Source organism: Triplophysa rosa, unplaced genomic scaffold, assembly GCF_024868665.1.
Source record: "Triplophysa rosa unplaced genomic scaffold, Trosa_1v2 scaffold1_ERROPOS8542417, whole genome shotgun sequence".
In the NCBI taxonomy this organism is placed as follows: Eukaryota; Metazoa; Chordata; class Actinopteri; order Cypriniformes; family Nemacheilidae; genus Triplophysa; species Triplophysa rosa.
In genome coordinates, this window is record NW_026634217.1 from 32,441 (window position 1) to 50,719 (window position 18,279).

At 39.3% G+C, this 18,279-nt stretch overlaps 1 protein-coding gene across 2 annotated transcripts in view; it reads right to left on the bottom strand.

Moving 5' to 3' along the window:
* LOC130549964 (ras GTPase-activating protein 1-like) overlaps positions 1-18,279 on the bottom strand; it is a 54,848-nt gene that overhangs the window by 30,050 nt on the left and 6,519 nt on the right. Inside the window, exon 2 of one of the 2 annotated variants that reach the window (XM_057327292.1) lies at positions 10,190-10,446. The exons of the other annotated variant lie outside the window; for it this stretch is intronic. Within the exon in view, the coding sequence (XP_057183275.1) occupies positions 10,308-10,446 (139 nt within the window). The 3' untranslated portion in view covers positions 10,190-10,307. Of the gene's footprint in view, positions 1-10,189; positions 10,447-18,279 lie in introns of those variants that run through there. 2 annotated transcript variants of the gene reach the window in all.

Genomic DNA, 18,279 nt, shown 5'->3' on the forward strand with positions numbered 1-18,279 from the left:
AAGCGGAGTGTTCTGAAAGAATTCGAAGAGCCATATGAAAACAATTGAGACCGTCAGACGAAAGGTATGAGTCTGGTGACAAAGTGTACTACAAACATGCAGACAGTACACAGTGGAAAGGCCCAGGTGTCGTCATTGGCCAAGATGAGGCTGTGATTTTTGTGAGGCACGGAGAAACTTATGTTCATGTGCACCATTCAAGACTCCGAAAGACAAATGTCAACCACATGGTCCAGGTGGAAGTACAAAAACAAATAAATCTTGGGAGAGATGCAGGTTTGCAGCTCACAGAAATTGTCGAAATGGATGTTAATACAGCATAACTGGGAGCATGGAAATTCACAGCAGGATGAGGAATGTGATGGTGATGATATATATACCCAGCCAGAGGAAGATGTGAGAAGTCATAAGCACAAGCTTAAAGTAGGACAAACAATAACCTATACAGACTAGACATGTGCCGATATTCGGTAATGCGATTAACCTTGGTAATGCGATTAACCTCGGTAATGGATTCGCACGATGTTGTTATCGCGGGCACTTTCAAATACCGCGAAAATATATAAATCAGCATTTTGATTTTTAGAACGCATATTTGTTTATTTTTCATCAACCGGATAAAAGTACACTGCGTGTATGCTGCGTAGGAATGCGCACTCTGATGTAAACAATCCCATTCCCCATGTGGAGATGCCTACGCGTGCGCGCGCTGCTGAGCAAAAGACGTGTGCGCACTCTGATGTAAACAGTACCACACGGAGAGGAAGCATGGCGGAAGGAGGAACGCTGCCGATGATTTATCCCCCTTCTAAAAGGGTGAAGTCTGAGGTTTGGAAATATTTTGGGTTAAAAGTAAGCAGAGTTTGGTTTATATTTTCAACCTGCATTTCTCATAGAATTGAATACTGCGATAATACCATTTACCGCGATGAAACCTTAATCAATTAATCGCAGCATGGAAATTTGATACCGGCACATGCCTAATACAGACAGACAGAACTGTCACGACTGCGTTCCCAAACAGCTGGCATCCACAAAAGCAGCGCATTTATTGTTTTTCGTCTGCTTGCTTGAGTCACAAGTAATTACTATATATGAAAATTAGTTTATTCAGGGGCTTCTCTTACTTTTCTTCCTGATATTTAGAGCCAGTCTATTAGGAAGTGACCGTTTTGACTCGTTAGATGGAAACGGTGCTTATTCGCAAATGTTTTATGCGATATTCCAATTTTGTGCATAAGCTAAATTCACATCTTTGAATGGAAACCCGGTTAGTGGTGCCTCAGAAATATCAGTTGCTAACAATCTTTCAAATATCTTTCTGTGTTCAACCAAACAAAGAAATGTATACAGGTTTGGAACAACAATTTTGAGGGGTGAACTATCCCTTTAAAGATGGGTCAATTAAAGTTCTGACTGAGTACCCAACGATTTAATTTTAAACTGAATTTCATTATGCAGATAACATTTGGAGATCAGTTTACATGTTTACATGCAGGTCAACATAGTTTTTTTTTTAATGCTAACCCCTATATCTTGGAAGCAGGGTGGCTAATATCAAATATAATCCTGATAAATTAATGTTTAAAGGTTACATATTGTATTAAAATGCTGACTGGATTGAATTGAGATTCCTTTTAGCCAATATTTTCAATTCAATAAAAAATTCAGCTACTGTCAGGGCTGCTTGTAAACAGCAAGATGGAATTAACCACTACCGTTTATTGCCCAATCAGACATAGTTATTGCCTGTGCTGGTGATCTAAATCATTTATGAGATTTTGTTTATTCATATTAATAATTGAGCTTTAATATGCTTGATTCACATTTAAAGACGACATGAAATCAAAATTGAAAAAACACATTGTTTAATGGAATATTCTATTTTTTTATTTATGTGCCCTCATAATCTTTAATCAAAAACGTTGACCCCCCTCGAAACGACTTATCACTTCCTCTCATGAGGAATGGTTTGCAAGGGTGTAGCTTTCTTCATGGGAGGGTGCCGATGGCGAGTCCTCCACGATTGACTGCAAACTTGCATACAAATTTGCCTCAATTTTGTTAGCAATGCTCATCTTCCAACAATCCAATCATTTCTCAAGTCCCACGCACCCTACATTTTCTCTCATTTCAGAAGCTGTTTCACTCAGCTATACATCAAAATACAGAAAAGAATACGATCGTTACTTTCGTTTCATGCAGACTTTAAAGTGTCATTAATTTGATCATTTTTCCCTTAAAATGAAAACCATAACATCAGCATTGATAGTGCCACGCTCTCCAATTGAGCTACTGAAACGTCCAAAGTCTAGGCCTACATGATCATTTTTCTCAATAGAAACAATTAGGAGCAAATATCAAACCTTTGCAAAACTTGAGTGAGTTTTAGTTTATGATGTTTATGTCTGATGTCTAGCTTTCCTGTAGCTCAGTGGTTAGAGCATGGCGCTTACAACGCCTAGGTCATGGGTTCGATCCCAGGGATTGCACATAATTAGAAACAAATGTACAGTATAGTATAATACAATGTAAGTCGCTTTGGATAAAAGCATCTGGCAAATGCATAGATGTAAATGAAATTGTGTTTTATGTTTTAAAACAAGCAACAGATTTTTCAGAGAAGATATTTCAGTCTGTATATAACTACCCCCTAAACTAAATGCATACCGCCATGCTCATAAACTGAAGAAATTACGCCCTGGTTTCACAGACAAGGCTTAAGACGACTAGTGGGCATAATTAAAATTAATTTTGAGCTGTCTTAACTGAAAATAACTTGCCCTGACATCTCTTAAAATATGTCAGTGCCATTGTTTTGTCTCAAGATGCACATCAGTAATGTTTTTTTCTATGACATTTTAAAAAAAGCGACTTAAATAGCCTAAATTAACTAAGGCATAGTCCTAGTTTAGGCTAAGTCTCATCTATGAATCCGGGCCTAAATGTTTCAAGGCTATTCAAAAATAGAGAAGCTTTTTCTATTGATAAGACTTTTCTTGACTGCATTGAACAATTTTTGCCAAGCCACTAGCAATAGTTCAGTTACAGTATGCCACTTGGCATTCCAAGTCTATGCATTTCTAAAGGCAATGAACCAGCACGAATGCTCAATTAGCCCTTGAGTGAGTAAAGGGGGGGGTCACACAACGGATGCGGAAGCACCGAGCCGCGCATCGCCACGTCAAGGACAACTGTTATTAACTTGGTAGAATCAAGAGGTTTTCTATATTAATGTTGTTTTTCCGTTATTCCCAAACAGATAAAAGCATCTAGCACTTTATGGGGAAGTCAGTGTGTACATTAAAGATGATTTCAGTCAAGTAACATCTAATTTAATGTTATATTATGCGAGTGGCGCTGCAGGACTCAGAACAGCGCCGGTGTGTGTACACTCATAGAAAACAATATGTTAATTTTTACAAACAATGGCACTACGCTCTGCGGCTCGGCGCTTCCGCGTCCGGTGTGTGACCCCCTTAAAGGAGAGGTTTCTTGCTACTTTTACACAAATGTAATATAAATCTTAGGGGTCCACAGAATGTGTCTGAAGTTTCACCTCAAAATACACCACAGATCTTTTATTATACCATATCCTAATTGGCCAGTTTTGCATGTGAGGAGAAACGCGCTGTTTTGGTGTGTGTCTCTTTAAGTGTGTGAGCGATTGCTCAAGCGGTTTGGCAGTATTAATCAGCCATGACACAAGATTTCCAAGTCCAGGTGAATTTAATAAGTAGACCGTGACAAATCCAGTGAACAGAGACAAAAACAAAAAAACATTTACAAATCCTCTTAGGTAGGCATAGTCCAGCTGTTTCTATTAACCGTTACTGACCGGGTAGGCAATCTATCATACCCCACAGTAGGGATGTAACAATTCACTCAGCTCACGATGCGAGTCACGATTCTGATCTCACAATGCGATTTATTCACGATTTACTCACGATTTATTTTTACAAAATGAGTTGAAACAAATTAGAAATGAACAACTTCCCTTGCATTATTTCTTAAATGCTTCACATTTCTTTGTATAATAAAATAATGTTTCATTTCAAATAACAAAACGAAACTGCAATTTTATAACAAATTAATAATAGAAAAAGTCTCTTTAATATAAACAAACTAATACTGTCTGAGCTTTTCTTGGATTTTTTTGCATTTAAGAAATATCAGCATGTCCACGTTTAGATTTGCAGTGAAAATAGCGGACCCTGCTGTTCAAAAAATGTATTGCGATTCAGTTCACACCTCAACCGATTTGAATCGTCACTCATTATAACCGATTTTCAACCGGCTCACGGTGAATCGTTACATCCCTACCCCACAGTACACATACTCTCTGCCAAGTCTCGAGAGCACCACCAACCAGCCTCTACTTCTCAGAAGCTCTTTTTCCCCTTCAGGTAATGCTGGCTGCCATTTTTAAAGGGGAAGCCACGCCCGGAATATACCATTTTAAAAAAGGTGCGACTTCTACATTAAACATGCTGGACAATAACATTTAACTCTCATCACACATAGACATAGACCACAATATAACATGTACACAATATCATTCACCAACATTCAACAGGTAAGTTATATTGTTGTATGTATTAAATGACATATTCAATAAACACTTTGAATGTACAAAAGTGTATTGTGGTTATTTCCCGGATGAGTAACCGAATAAAATAATGCTACAAGATACATCGAACATAAACACACACTTCCTCCCCACACAACATATACTTCATGATAACACACGTTCCGTGTCCCAGATATCAATACCGGCAAGCAGACCGTGTTATGTATATGCATGCGAATGTATGTATAATTATGAGTCAGTGTGCATAGTTCATGTAAGGTCACAGTCCTCTTTGTGACAAAGTGCAAATGAGCTGCTAGTAGGGATGCTCATTTCGGTTAATTTCCCTAACCGAGAACCGACACTCTTTATCCGAACAATAACCGTTAAGATTCTAATAATAAATTGGAATTAAAAAATACATACTGCGTCTCATTTCGAAGGCTGCGTCCTCTGGAGGTCGCGTTTGTCTGCCGCATACGCCTTCGCATGCGACATCCGGAGGACGCAGACTTCGAAATGAAAACACAGCTACAGTTGACGAGGGTCTGTGACACGTTAAATATACAAACATTTTTTTCACAGATTTATTTTAACATGCAAACAGCAGCATAACGAATACATCAACAACAGCACCTGCATTCACATATCACATTTTCACGAACCTGCGGCGTTTTGGACAATGGAGAAAATCTATAATAATATATAAATCCAAAGCATAAAATAAACAGGCAAGAAAAAAAATGAATCCGATCTGCTATACCACCCAAAATACAAACATTATTTTTTACTTATTCATATTTCACATTGTATTTTTACGTCACGTCTAAAAGAAGGCAGGGAAACCACCGGTCACGCAGTTTTCTTCTCCAAAGCGCACAGGCAGCTGATGCTAAGCATCCATGAGATAAGTTTACATAAAGGATAAATTGATGACTAGCACCAAAATTCCCTTGCAGTAGGCTCCGCTATTAGCTTTGCTGAGCCGTAGACACGCCGGGAAGACAGAGAACGAGAATTTATAAAAAAATATTATTAATATTATTAAACTTAAAATAAACATACCTTTTAAATCGTTTAACTGCTAGTATTAACCGGTCAAAATTTTAACGATCAGTTAACGGTTAAACTTTCAATATGAGCATCCCTAGCTGCTAGTCTCCGCACCCTTTCACAGAAAACTCAGCCAGGGCTTAGAGCCTGTGCTTCCATCGACAAAAGAAGGGTCACATAAAGCAAATGAGAAACGTTGTTTCTGTCTTTAAACACCAAACACATTGTTTTATAAAAGCGAACAGACTCCTAACAAAGGCGCCATGTTTTCTACATGCGAAATTACACATGACAAACCGGTCGCGTGTTTACAGACCATACACACTGCTTTCTATAAGTGAAAGTACCCATGACAGACCAATCGCGTGTTTACAGACCATACACACTGCTTTCTATAAGTGAAGATACTCAAGACAAACGCATCGCGTTTTCTCTAAGTGAAAGTAACGTTACACAGGACAATCCCGTTGTGTGTTTACAGGCCATACACATTGCTTTCTATGAGTGAATGGACAAACGTTTCACAATGACGTTTTACCTACTTATAAGTTGCCACAGGTCCCTGAGGTCTTACTTAAAAAATAACGGTACTTACAATGTCTTTATTTGCAGCTTTGCCTCGTTCAGTTTGGTGGATTTCCATTGAAAACAAAATAAATCCATTGCTCTCCTGTCAGGCTGGGAACAGTGTAATGTGCTGCTCTGTGCAGCCAACAACAGAACACTTAGCATGCTTTGCTCTGCTTTGCTTACTTTTGCCATGGTGTCGGAACTAATTCACATATGTCACTTGCGAAAACAGAAATGGCGGCAGCGCCATGGGTGGACACGTTCAGAAAAGGGGGCAGTAATATTATAATAAGAACAACTACCTACGTCAGAAAGCGAGCGAAATCTTAACGGCTCGTTTTCTCACAGGCTTGCAGAGATAGGCTCAGAGGATATCCTCCCCTCGAATGCAAATAAGCCAATGGCAGTTGAATATGAGTTGCACAAGGACTGGAACTCGGACAACTTTAGGTTTAAGCACCATAGAGAAACATTGTAAGACCTGAAGCTCTCTGTGATTTTATGGTGTTTTGCTAAAAAAATGATAAAACGATGTGCCTGGGGTACTTGTAAACTCTAATGCCAGGTGTCCTGGGAGGATGTGGAATGTAATTCATTTTATCCAATTTCCTAAACCCAAACAAGAACGCAAAATATGGGCGCAGTAACCCGATTCAACTCCAATCCCAGTGAAGACAAAAACGTTTATTTTCTGGTTAACATACTTTCACAAAGTTATAGTTTTCATCTGCGCAAGCAGGTCGTTAATGTCATCTTGTGCTTCAGTAGCGTATCTCTGGATAAAACTAGTTAATGTTAAAGTTAGTGAGTCCTTGCTAACGTACAAACCTAAATAGCTAACTGTTCTCACGCATGTACATTGTAGGTCATAAACGAAGCTATACATTTCAGTGACTCTCCATATTAAACTGGTTAAATGTAAATTAATTGAATCTTACCCTGACAGCTTTCATTGAAAGACATTAGGAACTCCGGTCGCTTGTCCGAGTTAGCAACAGTAACTAAGGGGTAGGGTTGCTCCGATTGATGATACTATCGTGTTAGTGTATCGACGATACTCAGACATATCAGCGATAGCTGATTCCTTAGACCAGGGTCCCCAAACTACGGCCCACGGGCTGAATGCGGCCCGCCCCCACATTTGGAACGGCCCTCTGAACAATGCCAGAGACATTTAGAAAACTTAATTTTAAATATACGGTTTCACTTATATCATTGTCTATATTTGATAATAAATATTGGCTTTCAGACTCAAATTTCCCTTAGTTATTAACATAGCCTAATTATTTGTTAAATTCACCTACCAACAGAATGGTACGTTCAACATAACGTACCATCGCGATCGAACAGTTGACGTGCGAACCAGCGGAAAAATTCAAAGAGACGACAAAATGGCCAAGCGGTTGGGAAAGAGAAAGGTTGATTCAGAATGCAGGGTATTTAACCAAAAGTGGACAAGTGATTATTTTTTTGTTCAGTGCAAAGAAGTGGCTGTTTGTCTCATCTGTCAAGAAACAGTGTCTGTGTTCAAAAAATACAATCTGCGCCGACACTATGAAACCCGCCACAGAGAAAATTATGCTAGCTTGCAAGGCCAAATGAGAGCAGACAAAGTGTTGAAGCTAAAAAGTGTACTATCAGCTCAGCAGAATACATTTGTACGCCAAACCCAGCTGAACCAGTCATCCGTTCGAGCTAGCTTTCAGGTAGCTAAACTGATTGCAACCAACGGTAGGCCATTCAGTGACGGCGAGTTCGTCAAGAAATGTATGAATGCTGTTGCGGAGGAGGTGTGTCCCGATAAGAAAGATGTCTTAAATGCGGTGAGTCTGTCCGCAAGTACAGTCACCAGACGAATTGAAGAAATGGGGGATAATGTATATGCCCAGCTGCAGGAGAAAGTGAAAGAATTTGAATTTTTTGCATTAGCACTGGATGAGAGCAATGACGTGCAGGACACAGCACAGCTGCTAATATTTCTTCGCGGAGTTAATTCAAACTTTGAAGTGTCAGAGGAGCTAGCAGCCCTACAAAGTCTAAAAGGCACTACGACAGGGGAGGATATTTTTGGAAAAGTGTGCCAAACGATGGGAGAGCTGGGTCTAGACTGGTCTAAGCTGGCCAGCATCACTACTGACGGGGCTCCTAGTATGGTTGGCGCATCGAGGGGGCTTATAGGACGCATGAATAAAGAAATGGAGGAAAGAGGTCTAACCCCACTGTTACAAGTCCACTGCCTGATTCACCAGCAAGCACTCTGCTGCAAAGTTCTGAAGTGGGAATCAGTCATGAAGGTGGTGGTGTCATGCATAAACTTCATCAGAGCAAACGGACTTAAACACCGGCAGTTCCAAGCCTTTCTCGCCGAGCTAGAGTCTGCTCACGGAGATGTGCTTTACCACACTGAAGTCCGATGGTTAAGCCGGGGCAGAGTTTTGAGGCGTTTTTATGAGCTGCTACCTGAAATCAACACCTTTCTTCTGACGAAGGGCAAAACTGTCCCAGAACTGATCGACGCAGAATGGAAATGGGACCTCGCCTTTTTAACAGATGTGACAGAAATGTTGAACGGCCTCAACTTGCAGCTCCAAGGCAAGGGGAAACTAATATGTGACATGATATGTGACATGTATTCCCACATAAAAGCATTTGAGGTGAAAATAGCACTGCTTGTGGGACAAGTGCAAAAGCAAGACTTCACTCATCTCCCCGTTACCAAAAGTCTCTCAGCTGAGAAACCAGTGGCTCCATTCCCAGCTGAAAAGTCAGTGGAAGCGCTGGAAAAGCTTAAGGCGGAGTTTGACGTGCGATTCCGTGAGCTACATGTTCACGCTAAAGAAATCCGCCTTTTCCAGAACCCCTTTGCTGCCAACATTGACAAAGCCCCGCCTTCTTATCAGTTCGAGTTGGCTGAGTTACAGAACTGTGATATTCTGAAAGACACATTTAAGCCCAACGGTCTCATTGAATTCTATGCTTCCCTTCCTAACGAGACATACCCAAACATCAAAAGGCAAGCAATGAAGATGTCCACACTTTTTGGCAGCACGTATATTTGTGAGAAAACCTTTTCATGCATGAAACCGATGAAAACTCCAATGAGGTCAAGACTCACTGATGAACATTTGCATCAGTCTTTGAGACTGGCTGTGACAGGAATGGAACCTGACATTGGACTTCTCACTAGCCAGAAGCAAGCCCACAGTTCACACTAATTAATATGCATAAGTAAATGTTTTGATTTTGAATAGCACTGAATATGAAAAAATGTCATTATGATAGTAATAACAATGCTCTTTTAATAGGCTATATTTCTCTCGAAAAGTAATCATTTGTCTGTAAGGTGCATAACAAAATAAACTATTCTAGCATTAGGAGGCATAATAAATACATTTAAAATCATAATTAAATCTCCACAATAATACTAGTAGTCACTCCAACCCATGTAATTTTCTGTTACAAACCAACCCGTCCCCCCATTAAAGACAGGGAAAATTATGTGGCCCTTGCAGAAAAACGTTTGGGGACCCCTGCCTTAGACGATAGTTGGCTGTTTGCCAATATATGTTGGAAATTAATATTACAAATGCGCATTGCACATTTCTTCGTGCAAGAGAGCTTGCAATGCACGTGGCTTAGGATTTTCCTCACACTAGAGTTTATAATGTGCGGGCTTTGAGTTTTCCCAGGCTTTGAGTTTTCCACGCACGAGATAGCTTGTAATACACACAGCTCTGGCTATTCATCGCGCCAGAGAAAGTTTATGTGCAGGGTTTGAGTTTTCCGCGCACAAGAGAGCTTGCAATGCTCACGCCTCTGGCTTTTCCTTGCAGGAATTGCTAGCGTGAGGGTTTAAAACCAAGCACGAGTTGTTCCTGTTTGGCAATCAAGTAATAACAGCGACGCGGGCATCAATAGCCGGGTTTCCATCCAAAGTTGCGAATTTAGCTTATACGCAAAATTGGAATATCGCATAAAACATTTTCGAATTAGTGTTGTCACGGTACCAAAATTTCAGTAGTCGGTACCAATACCAGTAAAATTCCACGGTTCTCGGTACCAATTTCGGTACCAAAGCAAAACACAAGTACATGCTAATTGAAACACAATTTTATTAATAAAGCTCATTGTTAATATAAATGTATAGAAAGCAATGCCATTTTGTATACATGAAGTATAAGTTAATTGTTGCTGAAACTGTTGTGTGCTCACTGGGGTCTTTCATGCTGATGAACATCCTCCTCAGTCTGCTGCTGTATAAGACAAATAGAATAAACTTCAGTAAGTCAACTGACTGAACAAACATGCATATGCAATATTAAAACAAACCTCAGTTTTTATACTGCATTTACACAAGATTACTTACATTAAGGTAACTGTATATTAAAATAATAAATGCAACAGATATATTTTTCTTTAGTTTAAATGTGGTTTTTTAAACCTAATAGAGTTATCTATCCAAGACATACACATTGCTAGTCATGCAGTTAGTATGATAGTTTTCTAGCACATAGATTGCAGATAGGCCTAAATAAAATACTAGGTACTGTAAACCCCACCCTGTCCTCCCATTAATTTTACTCCATTACAGTTATAAAAGCATTAAATGGTTAATAAGGACACTTGACTGGATTAGCATTGGCGCTAACAAATTAACACGCAAACAGGGATGTTTATTTTAACGTAACCTTTAACTTAACATATGCTACAACATTCATAATGCAAACGCGAACATAATTTGAAACTTACCGCTTGAACTTGTTAACTTAAATCCGGATGCTTCCTCGTTTCACCACAAAACTCTGTTCGTTTTCTTCGTGATATGACTTTAATCTGAAGTATTTCTGTGCGCATCTCTTGTGGATCGGAGCCGCGCTTATCCGCTCATCACGTCTTATTGCGTCTATAAAAAGTTTCCGACTAACAACCTGTCAGACAGAGCATCAGTACCCGGTTGACCCGGTACGTCGGTACTACTGGGTCTTGTGAAAATTAGGTACCGACAACTTTTTTATTTTTAGGTACCGACTTGGACCCGAAGTACCGGTACTTTTGACAACACTATTTCGAATAAGCACCGTTTCCATCCAACTAGTCAACCGTCACTTCCTAATAAACTGCTACTAAATATCAGTAAGAAAAGTAAGAGAAGCCACTGAATATAATAAATTTCATATATAATAAAACTTGTGCAAGCCGACAATTACGAAACACAATAAATGCGCTGCTTTTGTGGATGCCTGCTGTTCGGGAAACATAGTCGGGACAGTTCTAAGATGCAATTACAGAATACTTTGACGACTTTGCTCAGGCATTTAAGAATGACCATCACAACATTTCTCATGCTGTGTGTGTAACAAGATCAGTACTCTGGTTAGTCAGGTTACGCCGTCTCATAGTGCAGTTACGTGACTTTTTGGAGGAATTTATTCAGCAAATGCGTTTCAATCTCCCATTATTCGCATTAACCCTTTTTCGCAAAAAAGAAAAACCACATCAAGCGAGCGTAAAAACTTTTTTGTGAATTAAGGGTTTTTAATTCGAAATTTGCCGTTTCCATCACTCGTTTCTGATGAGAAACTTCAAAATGCGAATAAAACCAGAGTGATGGAAACCCGCGTAATGACGCATTTGGATTAATGACATTGACTTCCAGCAATAGTTTACTTTCTGACAGAATGCTAATTGCAGTCACACATGAGCATTTTCTAGCCATGTCAGGGCTCTAGACTAACTTTTTGCACTGGTTGCACTGGTGCGCCTTTTCTTAGGTGCACCAGCACAAAAGTTAGGTGCACCCAAATTTTCAACCGCATCGCATTTAACACCGCAGTTTTACAAGTTCACTTTTTTTTTAAATCGCTGTCCATATAGGCAATATTGACTTGTAAATGATTAACTAACAATCTGGTCAACATAAAGTTCTTTATTTGAAGCACAATTCTACAAGAAAGCAGGGCTCTAGACTAACACTTGAGTGGCACCAGCCCTTAATTTGATAGCACCAGAGTCGTGGGGTGAGGTAAGAAAAAAGAATCACTAAAACTTCATTATAATGTGTTTAATACATTAATAAATCAATTAGAAATTAATACAAATCATTGTTTATGATTGAATTATTTTTATTGTATATGTAAACTCTCTTTCAACACTTCACCATATTTAAAGCACATCTTTCTTAAAGCTACTTTCTTCCTTGTTGTGAACGACTCCTATAAGAGAACACAATTCCTTTAATATCAGTGAGTGTTTTTGGGCCCGTCCGTTGTTGTTTGATGAACATTATAAACAGAGATCTTTATTATGCTGCTGCCCCTTTAAGAGCTCGCGCAATATACTGTAACACGTGTTTTGTTTCCCAACTGTTTGGTCACGAAACAAAATGAATACCTTTACAAGGTTTCTTGTTAATATGGGAATTTTTAGGTTATTTTGTGTTAATATGTCCGTTTCAGAGTAAGAAGGCGTGAAAGAGAACTCCGTTTAGTATTTTGTGCTCTGACTCTCTGGGCGCGCGCATATCTCAAACAACCCGCGAGACCTGAAGGCTTTTAGTGATTATTCTTCATGAAAGCTGCATTGATACACGTTTGGCTTCTATCAATAGCGACTCACAAATAAATAGTATTTAGCGTGATGTATAACTTTTGTATGCTTTGCAGTATTGTTAGAGATCTTTATACAATAGTTTAGTGCATAAAGTTTAAACACGTGTTTTCTGCATTAGCTTCACATGCATACAACACTAGCAACACATTTCGTTATCTTTGCTGTTTTGTACCTTAGCAGGGGAAATTCTTGTATTCTGCATATTTATTTAAGTTGCAAGATTGAGCGCTTCACTCGTCTGCTCTTTCGGTCCTTCGCCTCTTAACCCGCGAATTACGTCTTTGGGGGCGGGGCACTGATAGATAATGAATGGTTGAAGGAGGGGAGACGAAAATGAGTGACTGAATGCGCAGCTTGTGCAATGTAACATTTCTGCGCATTAAATTTATAATACGCAAAAATTATATATTGATCAGTTTGACAGTCGCACCGGTGTGACCATTAAGAAAAACTTGTCGCACTGGCAGGAAAATTTGTTGCAAAATGAGACCATTTAGTCGCAGTCTAGCGTGTCAGAGCATTGGTTATGATTTTCGGACGGATCAGGCCTTAACTTAACATTCTTAACGAAAAAGTTGTCAATCGTTCTTTTCATCTTCTCTCATCATCCGCGGCTACTAGGGATGTAACGATTCACTCAGCTCACGATGCGATGCGATTCACGATTCTGATCTCACGATGCGATTTATTCACGATTTACTCACGATTTATTTTTTAAAAATGAGTTGAAAAATTAGAAATGAACAACTTCCCTTGCATTATTTCTTAAATGCTTCACGTTTCTTTGCATAATAAAATAATGTTTTATTTCAAATAACAAAAGTAAACTGCGATTTTATAACAAATTAATAATAGAAAAAGTCTCTTTAATATAAACAAACTAATACTGTCTGTGCTTTTCTTGGATTTTTTTGCATTTAAGAAATATCAGCATCCACGTTTAGGTTTGCAGTGAAAATAGCAGCCCCTGCAGTTCAAAAAATGTATTGCGATTCAGTTCAAGCCTCAACCGAATTGAATCGTCACTCATTATAACCGATTTTCAACCAGCTCACGGTGAATCGTTACATCCCTAGCGGCTACATCCACTCTGTTTATCTGAAAGGCCTATAGGCTACTCACCTCTCTGTCCGACTGCAGCACAGCATTTTCAAATGTACACACACGTACAGGAATATCTGGACCACGGCCAATCAGAGGGGGGTCCGCCCTTCACTATCTCTGATTGGTTTAGACCACGATATGGGCCTAATGTGTCTGTTGTTGAACCACAGGGAGACTTTCGCAGAGACTTGTTCCCTCGAACGGCTGGTCGCACCGGTGCGACCTCAGATTTTTTTTAGTCGCACCATTGAGGAATTAGGTCGCATGTGCGACCAAATTGGTCGCACTGTAGAGCCCTGCATGTAAGCTTCCGTTTTTGTCCACAAATCCAGCTTGTCATATATAAATACGTAAATTGCCCGCCTCTAAATACTATCGTGTATCGGCGATCCACAGGCTGGCGATAGAACGATTGGACTATAGAGAATATCGCCCAACACTACTAAGGGGGGCGGGGCTTACCGATAGGTCAATTGCTTATCTAGCAGACACAATATATACCGCTATTGATCTCTAAGGCCCAATCCCAATTCTACCCCTTACCCCTACACTTTCCCCTACCCCTCTGTTTGGCGCGTTCACAGGGCTCTAGACTAACTTTTTGCACTGGTGCGCCTAACTTTTTTTCTTAGGTGCACCAGCACAAAAGTTAGGTGCACCCAAATTTTCGGTCGCATCGCATTTAACAACAGTTCACTTTTTTTAAATTGCTGTCCATATAAGCAAAATTGACTTGTAAATGATTAACTAACAATCTGGTCAACATAAAGTTCTTTATTTGAAGCACAATTCTACAAGAAAGGTAACAAAAATAAATGGACCAGGGCTTGACATAACCTGGGAGGTTGATGGCTCCGTGTCAGAGCATTGCTTTTGATTTTCGGACGGATCAGGCCTTAACTTAACATTATTCAATCGTTCTTTTCATCTTCTCTCATCATCCGCGGCTACATCCTCTCTGTTTAACTGACGGGCCTATAGGCTACTCACCTCTCTGTCTGACTGCAGCACACGCATTTTCAAATGTACACACCAGAGGTTGCGCTAGACTTTTTTATTGTCCGTCATTTTGACTGACAGGCTCGTAAAAAATCCGTCATAATCTATTATTACCCATCACTATGGTGCAAGGTGGCGTTAGGTGGTAATTAGTATGTTCGTGACGTCATCACGCTGTACTTGCGTCTTGGAACTTGTTGTATTTTAATTCAACTGAATGCCCAATAAAGCCGTTGTTGTTTATATAATGTTTATGTTCATATGTGATTCAATCTGGGAAAACCCAACACATGGTGCAAATTTATATATTAGTTTTTGATACCATATTCTAGCCCTTTCCAAATCAGTTTATATTTTGCTCATACCTTGTGTATGTAACAAAAGTTATGGCTGAGGTCGGCTGAAGCGCTATGATTTTCAGGAACGGAATTGAGGAAAACGGGTTTAAAGTTAAGTGATGAAAATAAAAGCACAACAGTTCAGTATCACAAGTAAAAGTCACTTTACAGTGGTAAAAGACTTACTCTAATAACAATTTAATAAAAAAATATTTCCTAGTGTTGAAGTCTATAAAAATACTGTACAAAACCGTTTGAATAAAACGAAAGTAAGGAAAATGGTGCAGGGCACACTTAAAGAACGAGAGCTCTGCCATTATCACTACACAAGGAAACTAGCAAACATTTCGGACAACAACTAATAAGCAGTGAAGGAAGTTTTACGTTGTTTATCATGTGCATAGTGTCTGGACTTTTGATCATCCCTTGTATGTTTTGCAGACAGGGAGCTCTGTCATCTCACGAAAACATTGTATAAAACAAACTTTGCATGCCGTAGTTTACACAGGACTGGCAGGAGATGTGCATTGATACTCCTTCATTCTTCATGCTATGTGGTTTACTTTGATAGGTGAACTGTCTTTCCCGCGTCCCAGCGCGACATCCGACGGGTTTTCCCAAGACCGCATCACATATGTCTAGTCAGTAACAATGACAGGTGAAAACACCTGTGCCTTCGCGAGCATATCACGCTCTAATGAAGGGAAACGGGGAGTTACAAATTGCCCTCATTGTAATCCGTCAAAATGACGGACGGACGGACAGTCTTCAGATTTTTCCATCACTGGTAAAAAAAATCTGTCAATGACAGAGAATTTTCGGTTAACGCGACCTCCGGTACACACACGTACAGGAAAGTCTGAACCACGGCCAATCAGAGCGGGGTCCGCCCTTCACTATCTCTGACTGGTTTAGACCATGATATGGGCCTAATGAGTGTCTGTTGTTGAATCACAGGGAGACTTTCAGAGTTGCGGAGACTTTTTTTCTCCCTCGAACGGCTGGTCGCACCGGTGCGACCTCAGATTTTTTTTAGTCGCACCATTGAGAAATAAGGTCGCACTCTAGAGCCCTGGTTTACGTCAAGGGGTAGGGGTGTCTCAATTCTCTTTTGGTTGGAGGGGTAGGGGTAAGAAGAAGTGCCAGATAGCCCTTCAAATGAAGATTTTTCGGGACCTCACTTCAAACGAAGGGCTAAGATATATTTCCAACATGGCTGCTCACTCGAGCAAGCAGTCCAATAAATGCAAGTAATTTTTGCCATTAATAAGGATTTTTATGACAAATTTTCATTTTATGTATGTTACAATCAATCTTGTGTTTGTATTTACGGTGATGTTCTTTTAACGTTTGCAAAAAAAAATCGCTAAAGTTTGCTAGCGGACAGCACTGATTGCAGAATATTAGAAAAAATATTTTTATGTCATATACCCCATGCATGTGCTCTGATGTAACGTTAGGAGCTAGCAACGACATATGATGACGTATACCAGTGTAGTAGTGGTGTCCCATTTCTTAGCGGAAAATTTGTAACCCTTCCCCTTGCCACTTTGTTTCAAGGAGCAAGGGTAAGGGGCGAGGGGTAGGCGAAGGGGTAGAAAATAGAATTGGGATTGGGCCTAAATCAGACTCTCTTTCTCCCTAGCTCCTGAGGGAAACAGTTAATGACTCGAAATCCTTTCTAATCTTTGTGGAAACTCAAAATCAACATGCTTATTCTTCATACTACTGTTTGTATTGAGCTCTTCAATTGCTATTTTTTGTCTTTGGTAGAAAGTAGAAAATGCTTGTTGAGCACATATGCTGTATCCCTCCGCCATCTGTGCACTTCTAATGACAGCCGCATCGGCTTCATTGCGTGTGGGTCACAGAGCTCCATTTTCCGGCGATGCGGACAAACTTGGGTTCCTGCGATATTCCAAAAAGCTAAATGTGGCTTAATTCATTAAGATTCAGTATCCACCTTAATAAAGAGTATTATGTAAAGAAATGCCGAAGAGCCTGACCGTGAACGGAAAGTGCATCAATAAAGGATCACAGGACAAAGTGTGAGCGCTTTGCATTCATGTTCGAGTGTTAAGTATTTTTTTCATTTAGTGTTTTGGAATGTCGCAGGAACATAAGTTGGTCTTATTGTTGGGAAAACTGATCTCCATGTTCTCCATGAAACCGGTGCGCCCATCTTTATGAAGAAGGGCATTATATGGCAGAGATGCGAAAAATGAAGGAAAACTGAGGCGAGTTAAGTTAATGGTCTATATTGTTGTAGTGTTTAGTTACTGCTTTATATTTTATTTATTTGTTGATACAATGTATTGAATATATTTATTTATTCCTATTTTTGCGTTTTGACCTCAGAGTTTTCTTTCGGTTTTAAAGCTGTCTGCTTGATTTTTCCACTGATATGTTTTCTTTTAAGTGCTTCAATTTGCTGTATTTTTATTTATTCGTTTATTAACAATTTATTTTATATTCTACGTTTAAAATACTGCTACCATTGAATTTAGTTTTTGAAGAAAATACTCACATTATAGGGTATTTTTCACATTATAGGGTATTTTTTCGGTCTGATCCAGAGAAAAAAGGTTTCGTTATGCCTTTTTATTTTTTTTGCACTAATATTTTAGTTTGTTAATATGTTAATTTTAGTTTGTTTGCCTAAAATTTATATTTACTCCATCTTTTTTTTTCAATTTTCACTAGTTCACTAGAGAAATATTATATCGAGACGTATAATCATAATTTGTGGCAGTGTGACAGCGGATTGGGATTGCATTATGCGTACGCATAATTTAAGTGCTTGAGCGCTTAATATTTTAAAGGCTCATTATAATGGTTTTGTATAGCTCTGTAATTTAGAACAATTTTAGCAATCTTACATAAAATATATTTTCATACTTGAAGCTTAAACCATCATCTGATGTCACAGTCCCCATATTGAAATATTTAAATTAATATCATAAACGTGCAAATAGTCGATTAATGGCCTAAATAAAAACTACTAGTCGACCAAAGAAATCTCCAGTCAAGGGCAGC